At 35.6% G+C, this 14943-nt stretch overlaps 1 protein-coding gene across 2 annotated transcripts in view; it reads left to right on the top strand.

Moving 5' to 3' along the window:
* The window catches only part of DNAAF4 (dynein axonemal assembly factor 4), a 74514-nt gene that overhangs the window by 28499 nt on the left and 31072 nt on the right, over window positions 1-14943 (top strand). For both annotated transcript variants that reach the window (XM_060150338.1, XM_060150346.1), the window contains one exon: window positions 10813-11044. In XM_060150338.1, coding sequence (XP_060006321.1) covers window positions 10813-11044 — 232 coding nt within the window. The remainder of the gene's footprint in view (window positions 1-10812; window positions 11045-14943) is intronic.

Genomic DNA, 14943 nt, shown 5'->3' with positions numbered 1-14943 from the left:
GTTCCAGCACCATTTATTAAAAAGCCTTATCAAAAATCAGTCAGCTTGGGCTTCCCTGGTGGCACAGTGGTTGAGAGTCCGCCTGCCGATGCAGGGGACGCGGGTTCGTGCCCCAGTCCGGGAGGATCCCACGTGCCGCGGAGCAGCTGGGCCCGTGAGCCATGGCCGCTGAGCCTGCGTGTCTGGAGCCTGTGCTCCGCAATGGGAGAGGCCGCAACAGTGAGAGGCCTGCGTGCCACCAAAAAAAAAAAAAAAACATCAGTCAGCTCATAGATGTATGAGTTTATTTCTGGACTGTCAATTTTATTGCATTGGTCTATATGTCTGTCCTTATGTCAGTACCACACTTTCTTGATTACTGTAGCTTTGTAATGTTTTTTTTTTTCGGTACCTGGGCCTCTCACTGTTGTGGCCTCTCCCATTGCGGAGCACAGGCTCCGGACGCACAGGCTCAGTGGCCATGGCTCATGGGCCCAGCCACTCCGCGGCATGTGGGATCTTCCCAGACTGGGGCACGAACCCGCGTCCCCTGCATCGGCAGGTGGACTCTCAACCACTGCACCACCAGGGAAGCCCCTGTAATGTATTTTGAAATTAGGAAGTATGATCCTTCCAACATTGTTTTTTTCAAGATTATTTTGGTTATTCTGGGTCCCTTGTAGTTACATTTGAATTTAAAGATTGGCTTTTCCATTTCAGTTAATATGGTAGTATATCCATGTGTTTTCTGGTGATTTGAAAAAGGTCATTACATAAAATCTTATTTTTATAATTAAAAAAGTATAGAAAATGAATGGGGGTTAAGATCACTAGTATTTTTTTCTTTTGGTTTTTTTTAAAATTTTTTATGTTTTCCCAACAATAAACATGTTTTCCTCAATAACAAAACATTTATTTTTGTAAAAGGAACAGTGCTTATCTTCCTATGATTATTTTTTAGACTTTTAATTTCTTTTTGTTCTAACAGGAATTACTAAAATCCTATGTACATCTACCAAATTTCCAAACATATGAGAAATTAACTTTAGCCATTAGCATGGTGTCATGAGAAAAGGCAGTATCTTTGACACTTTCTTATATTTACACTTTGTCAAGTCTACTGACCTACTTACGTTTTGTGTAAATATAACCCAAATTCACAGCATCTGTGCAGAAATAAACTTTCAACAATCATATATATCCACTTTTTTGTTGACTATAAGCTCTTTCATCTTTTCCAGAGGTGTGGTTAAAATCTTTTTTTTATTTCCTATGTCCCTGGCCTCACAGAGCTCAGAGAAAGTCTATGGGCAGTTTCTCAGAGCTCTTACAACTTGAGTGCAAGACAGTCAGTCTTCTTCCACTACTTTCCCTAGGTCCCTGAATCTAGACCCTAATCAGCTTCTTGGGAAGTCACTGAAGGTTTATAAGTAGATAATTTTAGGGCAATATATATATTTTTAATTCTCTGTATATGGAAGTAAGTGGCCCACACTTCATGGAGTTAAGCTTGAGTACCAGTTGAGTTGTTCAAGTGGCTAGTATATGTATTATGGAAATAGTGTTATGGAAAAGAGATGGATAGTATAGGGTCACACATTTATAATACTGATTAGGTTTTTGTTAGCCTTGGAAAGAACAGAGTGTGGGAGAAGAAATACTTTTTTTTCAGAGAGAAGTTGAGAGATTTAAGTTGTTGATGGTTCCTTGTCATCTCAACAGCAAGGTCTTTTGAGATGGAAGTAGCTGAGTTCAATTGGACACCTCCAAAAAGGAAATTGTTTGCAAAAGTCTGTTATCAGAGGTGAATAAGATTACTATTGAACAACAAGGATAAGGTGAAGAGTAGGGTACAAGAGTATGATATTAATTCATTTCCATTAGTCAAAATCTGGTTTAAAAAACTAACAGTTTTTCTTCTGTTCCTCAGTTCTGTCAGATTTGTTCCTTGAATTTGAAGACTAGTTTAATAGAAGCATTTTAACATATATGACATTAAATATGTCAGTACTATGTCTCTGTGTAGTAAACCCAGGTACTGACTTAAGAAAGATTTCTTCATCAATAAGCCAAAGCTGAATCTTTGAAAGATACCAACAAATCATGACAGGATTGTGAAATCATATAGTGTAAGACCAAAGGATTTTCTATCAAGTAATAACTTTTGTTCAAGGACAGGTAGAGCTAACTACTATAGTAAGAGTTTGCTCTTATCCTTGTCTACACCTGGAGTTTCCAAGACACTTACAAATTCTTATGCTTTATATGAAAGTCCAGATTTCAATTTAGTTAGGTTATTCTGCCTTTCAGTTTACTTATGTCCAAATTTGCTGGAGAGTTTAACAAGTTCCTCTCAGTTATTCATAAGTTTGATTTTTTACTTTGTGAATTAATTAGCCACTGGCTCTCCTTATAACTTTCAACGATATCTTTGGGCCACCTTTCACCTATTTGAAAATCTGCCAAAGGGAAAAGAAAATCTCCTAGTCTGCTTGGGCTGACATAACAAACAAGCAAAAAACACGGACTGTGTGGCTTAAGTAACAGAAATTTATTTTCTCACAGTTCTGGAAGCTGGGAAGTCCAGTATCTAGGTTCAGGCCAATTCATTTTCTGGTGAGGCCTCTCTTTCTGGCTTGCAGCTGGCTGCGTCCTTGCTGTGTCTTCACATGGTGGACAGAGAGAGAGAGAAAGCACTCTGGTGTCACTTCTTATAAGGACAATAATCCTATTGTATCAGGGCCCCACCCTTATGACCTCATTTGACATTAATTACCTCCATGTAAGCCTTATCTCCAATATTGTCACATTGAGTGTTAGGGCTTCAACATTACAAATTTTGGGGGACATGATTCAGTTCGTAGGGAGAAGAGAAGGGAACTGAAATGAAAATCAATTTTGTTACATTTTAGCTTTGAACACATACCTATATTATTTTAACTGGATTATCATTTCCACAGAATATAAACAAACAACTAAATAATTAAATTTCAGAAGTTAACAGCTTTCCAAGAGAAATTTTAACACTGTATTTATTAAACTTCAGACTGAATTAATACTTGAATTTTCTTAGCTTGAGGGAGCTCTTTGTTAGAATGATATATAGCTCCATGTGGAAGATGTTGACTGAAAAGATAAAACATAACTCTCAATTTTTAGGCTGTGTGTTATCAAGGGACCTCACTGAGGACTGTAGCCCTGGAAACAGCCTCTCAGATAGCTCTGAGGTACTGTCCCAGAGAGGTAAAGAAAGAGCCAGGATATATAGGGGTTTTTGCTGAAAAAACGAACAAACAAAAAAAATGTAGTTGAACATCAAAAGATTTCTGCTAGGCACAAGAAACAGACATCTCAAGTTAATGGTTTTAGTGCTTTTCTATGTATGGGAAGATGTTAGAGTCTGGGCTCATGGAAATTATTCCTTTGAAATGCTTCTTAACTGTCTAGGCCCAGTATCCTGTTTTTCTCCATCCTAATTTCCCCTCAGGGTGCACCATTGGGGCATCTAAGTGGCTGATGGCTTGATGGTGGACAACATTGTTTACCAGAATGACAGGCAACTGTTCTTTGTTTACAGAAATAAAACTTTTTTGCACCCCACCCCCACCCCCCACCCCCCACCCCCACCCCCCACTCTGCACAGCATGTGGGATCCTAGTTCCCCACCCAGGGATTGAACCTGCACCCCCTGCATTAGAAGCCTGGAGTCTTAAACACTGGACTGCCAAGGAAGTCCCCACAGAGATAAAACTTTAAGATATTCTTAGGGGGCATTTTGCACAGTGTCTTCTTTTCCCATTAGAGCCCTTCACATATTAAACAGTTATTTAAAATTCCATGCCTAATAATTCTTACATCTGTGTTGTGTCTGAGTCTGGTTCTGATGATTGCTTTGTCTCTTTACAATGTGTTTTATCTTGCCTTTGGCATGCCTTGCAATTTTTTGTTGAACACTAGGCATATTGTATCAGGTAATAGAAACTAGGGTTAATATGCTTTTAGTGAGTAGATTTATTTACTCTGACTGGGTTTTGGGTTGTGTTTAATGTTAGCAATGTTAGCTGTACATAACAGGTACCAGAGGCTTCAGATTCCTCTAGTGTTTTTTTGGTTTTTTGGGTTTTTTTTTTTTTCCCCTTCTCTTTTGAAGTTGGGATTTTTGGCTTCTCTGTCTACTCATCCTCAGAGAGAGCCTTTGTCATAAGCTCTTTCTTCTGTAATCCACTGTCATTACCCTGGAACCCTGTTGGTGTGGTAATAAATTGTAAGGGAGTGGAAACAATCCATAATCTTGCCATTAAGTCTCAGTCTTTTCATGGGCCTGTATTTTGGGCCTGTGATCTTCACAAGTGTTCCTCCAGTGATACAGCTTTTCTCCCTTGGCTCTTATTCCCTTCTCCAGCTGCAGTGTTCCCCGTGTATTTTCCTGAAACCCTGACAGTTCCCCAGTGGGAAGGGAATTCCTTTAGCTCTGACAAGGTCCTTTCTCCTGGAGAGTAGATCTTTGTTATGGAGAATACTCTGAGTATTTCTGTATTTCACAATGATTATTTTTCCCCCCTTCCTGCCAGAGTTCTTATTCATGGTGACCTAGTGGGGTTTCTGATGGTAAAGCTCACAAAAATACGGGTTCACCCTCCAAGATTGTGGCTCCCGAGAGTTTCTCACTGTCATGCTGGGCCACACTCAGACTCCAACATTTTGTCAAAATTACTGTTTAAGTGTTCCTACCAGTTTGCAGCTCTAGTTGCTTCTGCAATAGGCAAGCAGATCTTTTTGTCTTTCTGGATACACTTATCTCTGTGTTTCAGGGTAGCAGTTTGCCCTGTGACTCACTTCTCTGATGGGTCCAAGAAAATTTGGTTTTCAGTGTGTCTATCTTTTTTTTTTATAAGGATAGGAATGACAACTTCTTAACATGTCAGAGCTGAAACTGGAGCTCCCTTGTTGACCTTTTAGCTACTTACATGTGTATGTGTATGTATGTGTGTGTATATATATAATCTAATATAAATAAACGTAATTTTTATAATATGTATATATTTTTTAGGTTGTGAAAGTTTTTAATTGTTGCCACATGCACCTTTAACTTATCACAGTCTATAATCTACTTTAGGTTAACACTGGCTCAATTCCAGTAAAATATAGCAACTTTGCTTTTTACAATTCCATTTTTCTCTCCTTACTTTTGGGCTATTGCCATTCATGAATAGGTATATGTACATGGATATTATAAACTAAACAATATGTGTTGGGACTTCCCTGGTAGTGCAGTGGTTAAGAATCGCCTGCCAATGCAGGGGACACGGGTTTGATCCCTAGTCCAGCAAGATCCCACATGCCACGGAGTAACTAAGCTCGTGTACCACAACTACTGAGCCTGCATGCTGCAACTACCAAAGCCCATGTGCCTAGAGCCCATGCTCCACAACAAGAGAAGCCACCACAATGAGAAGCCCACGCACTGCCCCCGCTTGCTGCAACTGGAGAAAGCCCGTGTGCAGCAACGAAGACCCAACACGGCTAAAAATAAATAAATAAATTTATTTTTTAAAAAAAAAGTACTGCTTTTTTCAAAACCTCAAGTTTTTAAATAAAGAGAAGAAAAACAATAAAATATTTATTGTCTTTTTAAATTTATTTTTAATTGGATAAAACATAACATAAAATTTACCATTTTAACCATTTAGAAGTGTATAGTTCAGTGGTATTAAGTACATTCACATTACTGTGCAACCATCATCACCATCCATTTCCAGAACTTTTTCATCTTCTCAGACTGAAACTCTGTATCTGTTAAATAATAACGTCCCATTCCACATTTCCCTAAGCCCCTAGCAACCAGCATTTTACTGTTTCTATGAATTTGACTCCTCTAGGTATCTCATGTAAGTGGAATCATACCATATTTGTCCATTTGTGCCTGGCTTATTTCACTTAGCATAATGTCTTCAAGGTTCATCCACTTTTTAGTATGTGTCAGAATTTTCTTCCTTTTTAAGGCTGAATAATGTTCTATTATTATGTATATACCACATTTTGTTTATCCATTTGTACTGTCTTTTTTTTTAAGATTTTTTGATATGGACCATTTTTTTTTAAGTCTTTATTGAATTTGTTACAATATTGCTTCTGTTTTATGTTTTGGTTTTTTGACTCCAAGGCATGTGAGATCTTAGCTCTCCAACCAGGGATCGAACCCACACGCCCTGCATTGGAAGGCGAAGTCTTAACCACTGGACCCCCAGGGAAGTCCCTGTGTTGTCTTTTATACTTACCTATATATTTACCATTTCCCATATTCTTCATTCCCACTTACAGATCAGAGATAGTGTTTAGTGCCATTTCCTTTCTGCCTGAAGATTTTCTTTGGTATATCTTGTTGGACAGGTCTGTGGGCAATAGTTTGTCTCAGTTTTCATTTATCTTGGAATGTGCTTATTTCATCTTCATTTATGAAGAATGTTTTTGCTGGATCTAGAACTGGTAGTTTTAGTTTCTTTCTGTCAGTGCTTTGAACGTGTCATTTCACTGCCTTCTGTCCTATGTTGTTTCTAATGATGAATCAGCCTTTAATTGTATTATTGTTCCCCTGTCCATGATGAGTCCCTTTTTTCTTGCTGCTTTCAAGATTTCCCTGTTTTTGTTTGGCTTTTGTATTTACTTAGCAGTTTGACTAAGTTGTATCTAGGTGTATCTCTTTGTATTTATTTTACTTTGGTTTGAAATTCTCTGAGGTATGTAATGTTTTCATCAAATTTGAGAAGTCTTTAGTAATTATTTCTTGATATATTTTTGGTTGAAAACTAGACATTTTAGTTAGTAGATTATAGTAATTCTGAGTTCTGTTTTAATTAATTGTTTATTTTTTAGTAACTTGCCTGGACTTTAACTGTGGGATCAGTGTAGACTCCCTTGTGGTATACAACTGCTGATGTCTCTGCTGAGTTTTTTAATTCTTGTTTTTTGGACTGGCTTCCTTAAGGGTCTTCCCTGTGTCTGCGTAACTCACTTGTTAGCTAATGATTTGGGCAGAGGTAGTAAATACCTTTAGCCTGAAAGGCTTCCACCCCGTTGCTGATTGGTCTGTGTGTGGGTTTGGAAGTACATTCACAGTTAGAGCAAGTTCTCAAGTATCCCTTGGCTTTGTTTTTATGCCAGGCTTCCTTAGGTCTCCCCCAGAAATGCATAGCTTGCTGTTTAACCAGGGGTGTATGGTGAGCTTATTACAGACCTTCTATGGCTCTCTAATTTACATGATCTTTCTCTTAATTTTCTGACTACTCAGGCACTTACCCTGACTAGGACCTCAACCTCAGACCTCAACTGTAAATTTTCCCTCTTCATTCCCACCAAGTTTACCACTTTTCTCCACCAAAGCCACAGATTTTCACTGCCCCACCCTGAAATGAGTCCACCGTTTTTGCTAACAAAGCTGCTGGGTTCTTTTTCCTAGTTCCATGTTGGTAAAAATGTCAGTCTTGTCATCCTGGCTGGAGGTGGGTGGTTGGGAGTAACCTTAAGCAGGTCAGAGCCTCCCACTGTTCTTACCTATAACTTTAGCAGTTCTTCTAGAATAAACACTTATCAATTTGCAGGCTGCCTTTGGTTAATTCCCACTGCCCTGAATTGGTTGGTTTTGATAAATTTGTCTAGATTTATACTTGATCTTTATGGATGAGAATTGCCAACCTCTTCACAGCTCCATAAAACCTGCACATTTTCTTCTGTGGATGAATTTCACAGTTACTTATCAAGCTCCCTAAGAGTTCTTCTGGTATTTTGATTAGATTTACACTGACTTATAAATTAATTTGCAGAATATCAAAATATTGAGATTTTCTTCCAGGAATGTGGCATTTATCTCCATTTAGTCAGACTTACATTTTATATCCCTCAGCAAAATTATTTAGCTTACATATAGGGCTGGCTCATATTTTGTGAAGCTTACTTGTAGCATTTTAAAAGCTTTTCTGGCAGTTACTAATGAAATGACTTTTTCCATTGTATTTTCTAATTGTTTATTGCCAGATTATAGGAAAGTTAGTTTTAAGAGTTTGTATAAGTTGACCTTGTATGTGACTGCCTCGCTGAACTCTCCTTTTCATTCTAATAGTTTGTGAGTTTATATATTTGTGTTCTTTTAGGTAGTCTACCATATTATTTGCAAATAATGATGGTTCTATCTTTGCATAATCTATATTTGTATTTCTTAAAGTTTTTTCATTTAAAAAAATTATTTATTTAAAAAATTCTGTTGTGTAGGTTATGCCCGCTAGGAAAATAGTAAAGCAGTAGGCATATTGGCCTTAGGGACTTTACTAGAAATATTTTTAATGCTTCACCATGAAGCATAATATTGTGTAGGTCCTTTTATTGATCTAAAAATTTTTTTCTTAGTATCAAGGGTATTTTGACATGTAGTGAGATCATATTATTTTTCTCTTTTTTGATTTCCTAATATCATAGATAAGAAATACATCATTGATCAAGATGTATTATAATTTTAATATTTTCCTTGATTGAGTTTCCTAGTATTTTATTTATTATTTTTACATGTAATAAATGAGATTGGCTTAAAAAGAACAATGCCTGATAAACCAGAGATTCATTCCAAATTAAAATAATTATAGATTTCCCTTTCTTCAGGAATTTCGTTTAGGAGCTGCTCATTATTCTCCCATTACTTATATTTGCTGTCTGTATTAAACTAATATCCCATACTATATGGCGTCCTTTTTTGAGCAGTACAAAGCACTTAAAATCCAGTTCCTTCAGTGTGGTGATTGTTTTTCTAGCTTTCTGAGTTACTACACATTCCTCCTTTAAGTAGTATATTCCCCTTATTATGTTTTTTAAAAAATAAGACCTTCAAGGATTGTTTAACATTTGTCTGTCTCTGTTTCTCTTTGCTGTACATAGTCTGCCTTTATCATAATCATAAGGTATTACCTTCTTCATGTTTTTCTGTTCATTCTAGTTCCTTCTGTCACCTGCTCTTTGAAGCCTTTTTAAATCCTTCTTCTTCCTCATTAATCCCTGAGGACTATTTTTGTGTTTCTAATATAGTCTATTATAAATTGCATATACATATATCTTTATATGCACACACGCGTGCGTGCGTGCACACACACGTATTTCCCTTAACTACATCTTGGCATAATAGAAGAACTTTCTTGTTACTTTTGGTTATAAGAACAGTCTTGTTTTTGGTAAGTAAGACTCAGTCTTATGCATTTTTAAAAACTTTTCAGAATTCATTCTGCATAACAGGGATCATGAGGGGTGAAGGTGTTCTGACTCTTCACATACTTTTTCCTCCTTCCGTGTGTTGGGGAACAGAGGAAGGAGGGAAAAAAGGCAAACATATTACTAAACTGGGGGAAGTTGTCATCTTCTTTTAGGTTGTGGCTGCCTCTAGCTAACACTGACTGTTCATCATGGCCTATTATCAGGCATTTAAATGCTGGTTCATTGCCGCGTACAGATTCTTTCTGGCCCAACCTGTTGGCAGCTCAATGCGGCTCTCTGAATTTAGGACATATAGTAATTAGCATCTTTTGTGCTTAGTTTAGGCCTTAGGTGCAATTCTGGGATTATAAGAAACTCCTGTTAGTAATCTGTGAAATTTATTTTAAAATAAATGTTTCATGGTATAATAGGAAAATAAACAGTCTCCAGAAGAGGGTATTAACTCATGCAAATATTACAGAGTACCTCTTCAGTGCACGGTTTTCATACCTATAATGTTAATTCTATATCCTAAAATAATTCAGCCTCTAGGAAACTTTTTCCCAGCATGTCATTCTAGAGCTGTGTCAGATGTCCTATTTAAAAATAAATTAATTTAAATTTACATTAATGAAACGTAAATAAAATTACCAATTCAGTTCCTCAGTCACACTAGCCCCATTTTAAGTGCTTCATTAGCCATGTGTGACTAGTGGCTAATGTATTGGGTAGTACAGAACATTACTACCATTCAAAAAAGTTCTGTTAGACACTGCTTCTCTAGAGGATAGAGGTGAGAAATTTTTGTTACCATAGGAAGGTTAGGTACATGGAGTCGACCATATATACTAACCAGTTACTCTGTTTCACAGGGACTTTTTTTTCTTGCCCTTGTGAGGGAAGTTTGTGAAAGGGAGAAAAATTGGCGCACGACTGAGCAATGTATTGCTTTCAGATTCATCTGATATTTAGCTTTTCGTGTGGAAATGTCAAATAACTGCTATTGCAAACATAGTTGACAGCAGGATTCAAAGTTCAAACATTTCCACCCACCAGAGACGAACTCCCTAGTTCCTCCTTCCTATTCCCTTCTTATTATTCCCTCATTCCTCAGGTGAAGGTCGGCACAACTTCAGTCCTAAGACAAGGTAAGACTGGCATTGGTAGAAAGGCGAATGTTTGCATATGTGTATTTGTGTGTGTGTAAAGATTTGGGGACAAGTGACTTAACTTTCAGAGTAATAAATTCTTCCTTTTTTTTTTTTTTTATTAACCAAGCCCTTAGATATCATTTAATTGAATGCCTGTCCACATTTTACATGCAGGTAGACTGAGGCTAGAGAAAGTGACTGCCCAAGAACATATCAATAGTTAATGGTAAATCTGGAACTAAGACCTTTGTTCAGTGACACCATATCATTGAGCATTCTGCTAAATCATTTACCGTTCCCATTTTAATTCTTTATTCACTGCTAACTATTGCTGCAGATTTAATGACAAGTGTTTAAAGGTAAAAATAACTAATTATTATAATGAATTTCTTATTTTTAAAATATTGCTTTTTGTATGTTTTAAAGGATTTGGTAATTTTAATTTTTTCAGATTGAAGAAGAAGAGAGGAAAAGAATAGAAGATATGAAAGAAAATGAACGGATAAAAGCAACTAAAGAATTGGAAACCTGGAAAGAACATCAAAGAAAAGCTGAAGAACATAAAATAATTCAGAGAGAAGAAAAATTATATCAACAAGAAAAGCAAATTGAAGAAGAGAGAAAAAAATTAAAACATAAAGGTCTTACTAGGAATTCAGTATCTAGAAATCTTGCCACAAAAGGTACAATGATTACTTAATATTTTCTGGGAAAGTGAGTCCTGTTAGTGAAGTATATATGTCAGAGTGTGTGTGTGTGTGTGTGTGTGTGTGTGTGTGTGTGTGTGTGTGTGTGTGAATCTATCCACAGTATTAGGTCATTATTTTGGTATATGAATTACTACAATACAAAGACTAAGGTGAAAGATTTATTCCTTCTTCTACGAAGTAGTGAAGTTTTCATAATAAAATGAGCAAAGATTCAATATTGCTTTTACTCATGTGCTTCCTTTAGAAATTTATGCAGGTGTTGTTAAATATGTGTTTAACTCAGGTGCAGGAAGACTTGGAGTGAATTAGCAGTACCAGGAGCATTCATTTATTTCTTTAGAGATAAGAAAATAGGAATTTCATTAAAAGACCTTTTCGTCACATAACTCAGGAAAATAAGTACTGTTAAGCAAACTTCACTGTAAGCAGACAAGAACTCTTCTGGCCTTTGATTCTAGTGTATTCAAAAATAGGTGAGAGGGCAATTTTCTTTATTGAAAGCTAAGAGTTTGTTTTTATCTGATTTTAGAATATTAAACTTTGTTTTGGGTTTATTTATGTTTAGTAAATGGAACGTTTTGTAGTTAAATCACTTACATAATAGTGACAATTAACATTTCTTGGGTGATTACTATATTCCAGGTAATTTTATTGATTGTATCACTCAATCCTCACAATAGCACTTTGGGGTAAGTGCTGTTATTCTTATTTTAAAGGAAATAGGTGTTTTGAAAGGATAAACAACTACCCAGTAAGCAAACCTATAGGATTTGAACCCAGATCTGATTCTGAAACCTATGTTCTTTTCAAAGGCTACATGTCTTTACTACTTTAACAGTGAGGTTTAGCATGTTAAGTCATTTAGAGTAAATATTAAGCAGTAGCTTTATTAAATTTATATATTTTGTGGTTTAATATTGACATGCAAGTTAACTACTACACTATCTCCTTCTTTAATGCCATTTCAACAAAATATTGATACAACTGGAGTATTTGAAAGCATTTCCTTCCTAATTTCAATTACTTCTAAACAAATAGGATGTTTTAAAACACTGGTGGAACTCAAACAAACTTTTGTATATAAGAGATATCCTGAAGATGTTTTAAAAAAATTCATCCAAGGATACAAGGGAAATTAAACATGGTGGAGGAAAAAAATGTATAAATCAGCTTTTTTTGGATTTTTTACTCTAGAAGTCCTTTTTTTCCTTATTTCAGTAGTATCATTATGGATGACTGGTAGCATCCTTTAGTAGGCTTTGGTTACTTTCTTCCATCTCGTCCATGCATTTAACAAATATTCATTTACTCAGTGTCTCCTCTGTACTAGGAGTTATAGAATATACAAATATGACTTAACGTGTGGCCAGTGCCTAAGGAACATAAAATGTTGTAGATACAAATAACTTCAGTTAGCTGGGATTTGTGAGTAATGGCTTAAAAAATTGACAAATGTCTCATTGGCCAGTAAAGTTAGACCTCTTAAAGAGGAAAACTTGGCTGCTCCTAAAAAGTCTAATGCTACTGTTTTAATGCCACCTTTAACTAAAAACGCTCATTTGATAACATTTTTAACTATAGAAAGAATATTGTATTATTTGCCCCAGAAACGTTCTTGAGACAAGCTACTTTTATAGTATACTGAATACAAATGGTGTGGCAGGTGCTGTAGATTGCCTACTCAATATATACTCTCCTTTTCCTTTTTTACCAATAGAATCATGATTTGGGGGTGGGGGACAGAAGAAATGTGTCCAGCTTAAAAACTTACCTCTTGGAAGTTTGAGTATTGATTGGATATTTGAAGAAATTAAGGAATAATTACATTTTTTTTCTTTAGATGTGATAATGGTATTTTCTTTAGATGTGATAATTTTATAAAGTCCTCATCTTGTAGAGATGCCTACTGAAATATTTATAGGTAAATATAATGTCTGAGATTTGCTTCAAAATAATATGGTATGTGAAAGTGGATAGAGGTAAAGATGAAATGGTGTTGGCCATGAGTTGATAATTGAAGTCACGTCATGAATGCATGATTGTGATTATTCTATCCTGTCTACTTTTGTACATATTTGAAATTTTTTATTATAAAATGAAAAAATAAGGAACAAAGCACAGTGATTCATTTTTACAAACAAAGTAATTTTAAATTAGTTTTAAAAAAAAAGGGAAAACAAAATTTACTTCCTCAGACTCTCTTGTAACTGTATGTAGCCAAGTGGCACAGTTCTGGCTCTTGAAATGCAAGAAGAAATCTACTAAGGATTTATAAAAAAGTATTACTTTTCTGAGATAAGTGTCCCCAGTTCCTTTCTGCTTGCTCCCCCTTTCCTTTTTCTACCTAAGATGAAGATCTTTGCCAAGAAGTACATTAACACTTCTTGAGATCATGAAGAGGCATGCCATACATTAAGAATGATAGAACAGGGAAGAAGAAAGAGCCTGGGACATTAATGACATTGGAAAGCTGATAAATCGTGCTGAACTATCTTTCTTCAAGCTTGTTAAGTGAGAAAAATAAACCCATGTTTGGTTAAACCACTGTAGTCATGGTTTTTTTTCACACAGCCTAGAGAATTTTTGACTTCTGGAAATGGGTAATGGAAGGGAAGGTTGATTTAGCATTTGAAAATCATTCAGTATAATTATACTAACAGAACAAAGGACAAATGTGATTATTTCAATATTGCAAAGAGACATTTGACAAAATCCAACACCCATTTATAATAAAAAATTGGACTAGAAAGAAACTTTCTCAACCTGATAAGAGCCTTCTACACAAAAATCTATAGCAAACATCATATTTACTGATGAATTAATGTGTACTTTGTGGCTTAGGTTGAAGAGCAAGACAAGCATGTCTGTTTTCACTACCTCATTCAACATTATACTAGAGGTCCTAACTGCTACATTAAGACAAGAAGAAGAAATAAAAGCCATGAAGATTAGACAGGAAGAAGTAAAACTGTCTATTTGTAGATGACATGATTGTCTATGTAGAAATCCCTAAGGAATCTACAGATAACTGCTAGACCTAATAAGTGAATTTAGCAACGTCTCAAGATATAAGATAGCAAAAATCACTTATGATTTTATTTATCAACAGCAAATAATTGGAAAATTAAACTTTAAACAATTTATAATAACACTAAGACACAAAATGTTTAGGAATAAATTTAATAAAAGAAGTGTAAGATCTCATCACTAAAAACTATAAAAAATTACTGAGAGATATTTTTAAAGGCCTAAACAAATGGAGAGATATAGCATGTTCATGAATAGGAAAACTCAATATTGTTAAGATGTCACTTCTCCTTAAATTGATGTATAGATTTAATGCAATTCCAACAGAAATACCAGTAAGCTTTTTATAGAAATCGACAAGCTGATTCTAAAATTTATATCAGAATGCAAATGACCTAGACTATCTAAAGAAATTTTTAAAAATAAGAACAAAGATGTTGGACTTATACTACCTTTATACTACCTGATTTGAGGACTTAACATCAAGCTACAGTAATCAAGATAGTGTGGAACTGGTGAAAGGATGAACAGAAAGGTCAAAAGAATGGAGTACAGTGAGCAGAAATAGATCCTTACCTGTGTGGTCCGATGCTTTTCATCAAAAGCAGAACAGTTCAATGGGGAAAGGAAAGTCTGGAACAATTGGGTATCTATGGAAACAAATGAACATTGATTCTTGCCTCACCGTGTACATAATATATACACAGAAGACAAACTACCCAATAAACAATTAGACAAAAGATTTGAATGAACTTTTCACAAAAGAAGACATATGAATGGTCAATATGCACATGAAATTATGTTCAACACCATTAGTAAAGAAATGCAAATTAAACCACAGTGAA

The sequence above is a fragment of the Lagenorhynchus albirostris genome, chromosome 1 (genome assembly GCF_949774975.1).
Source record: "Lagenorhynchus albirostris chromosome 1, mLagAlb1.1, whole genome shotgun sequence".
Classification (NCBI taxonomy): domain Eukaryota; kingdom Metazoa; phylum Chordata; class Mammalia; order Artiodactyla; family Delphinidae; genus Lagenorhynchus; species Lagenorhynchus albirostris.
The sequence above is the reverse complement of the archived record's forward strand: the minus strand, read 5'-3'. Positions and strand labels throughout refer to the sequence as shown.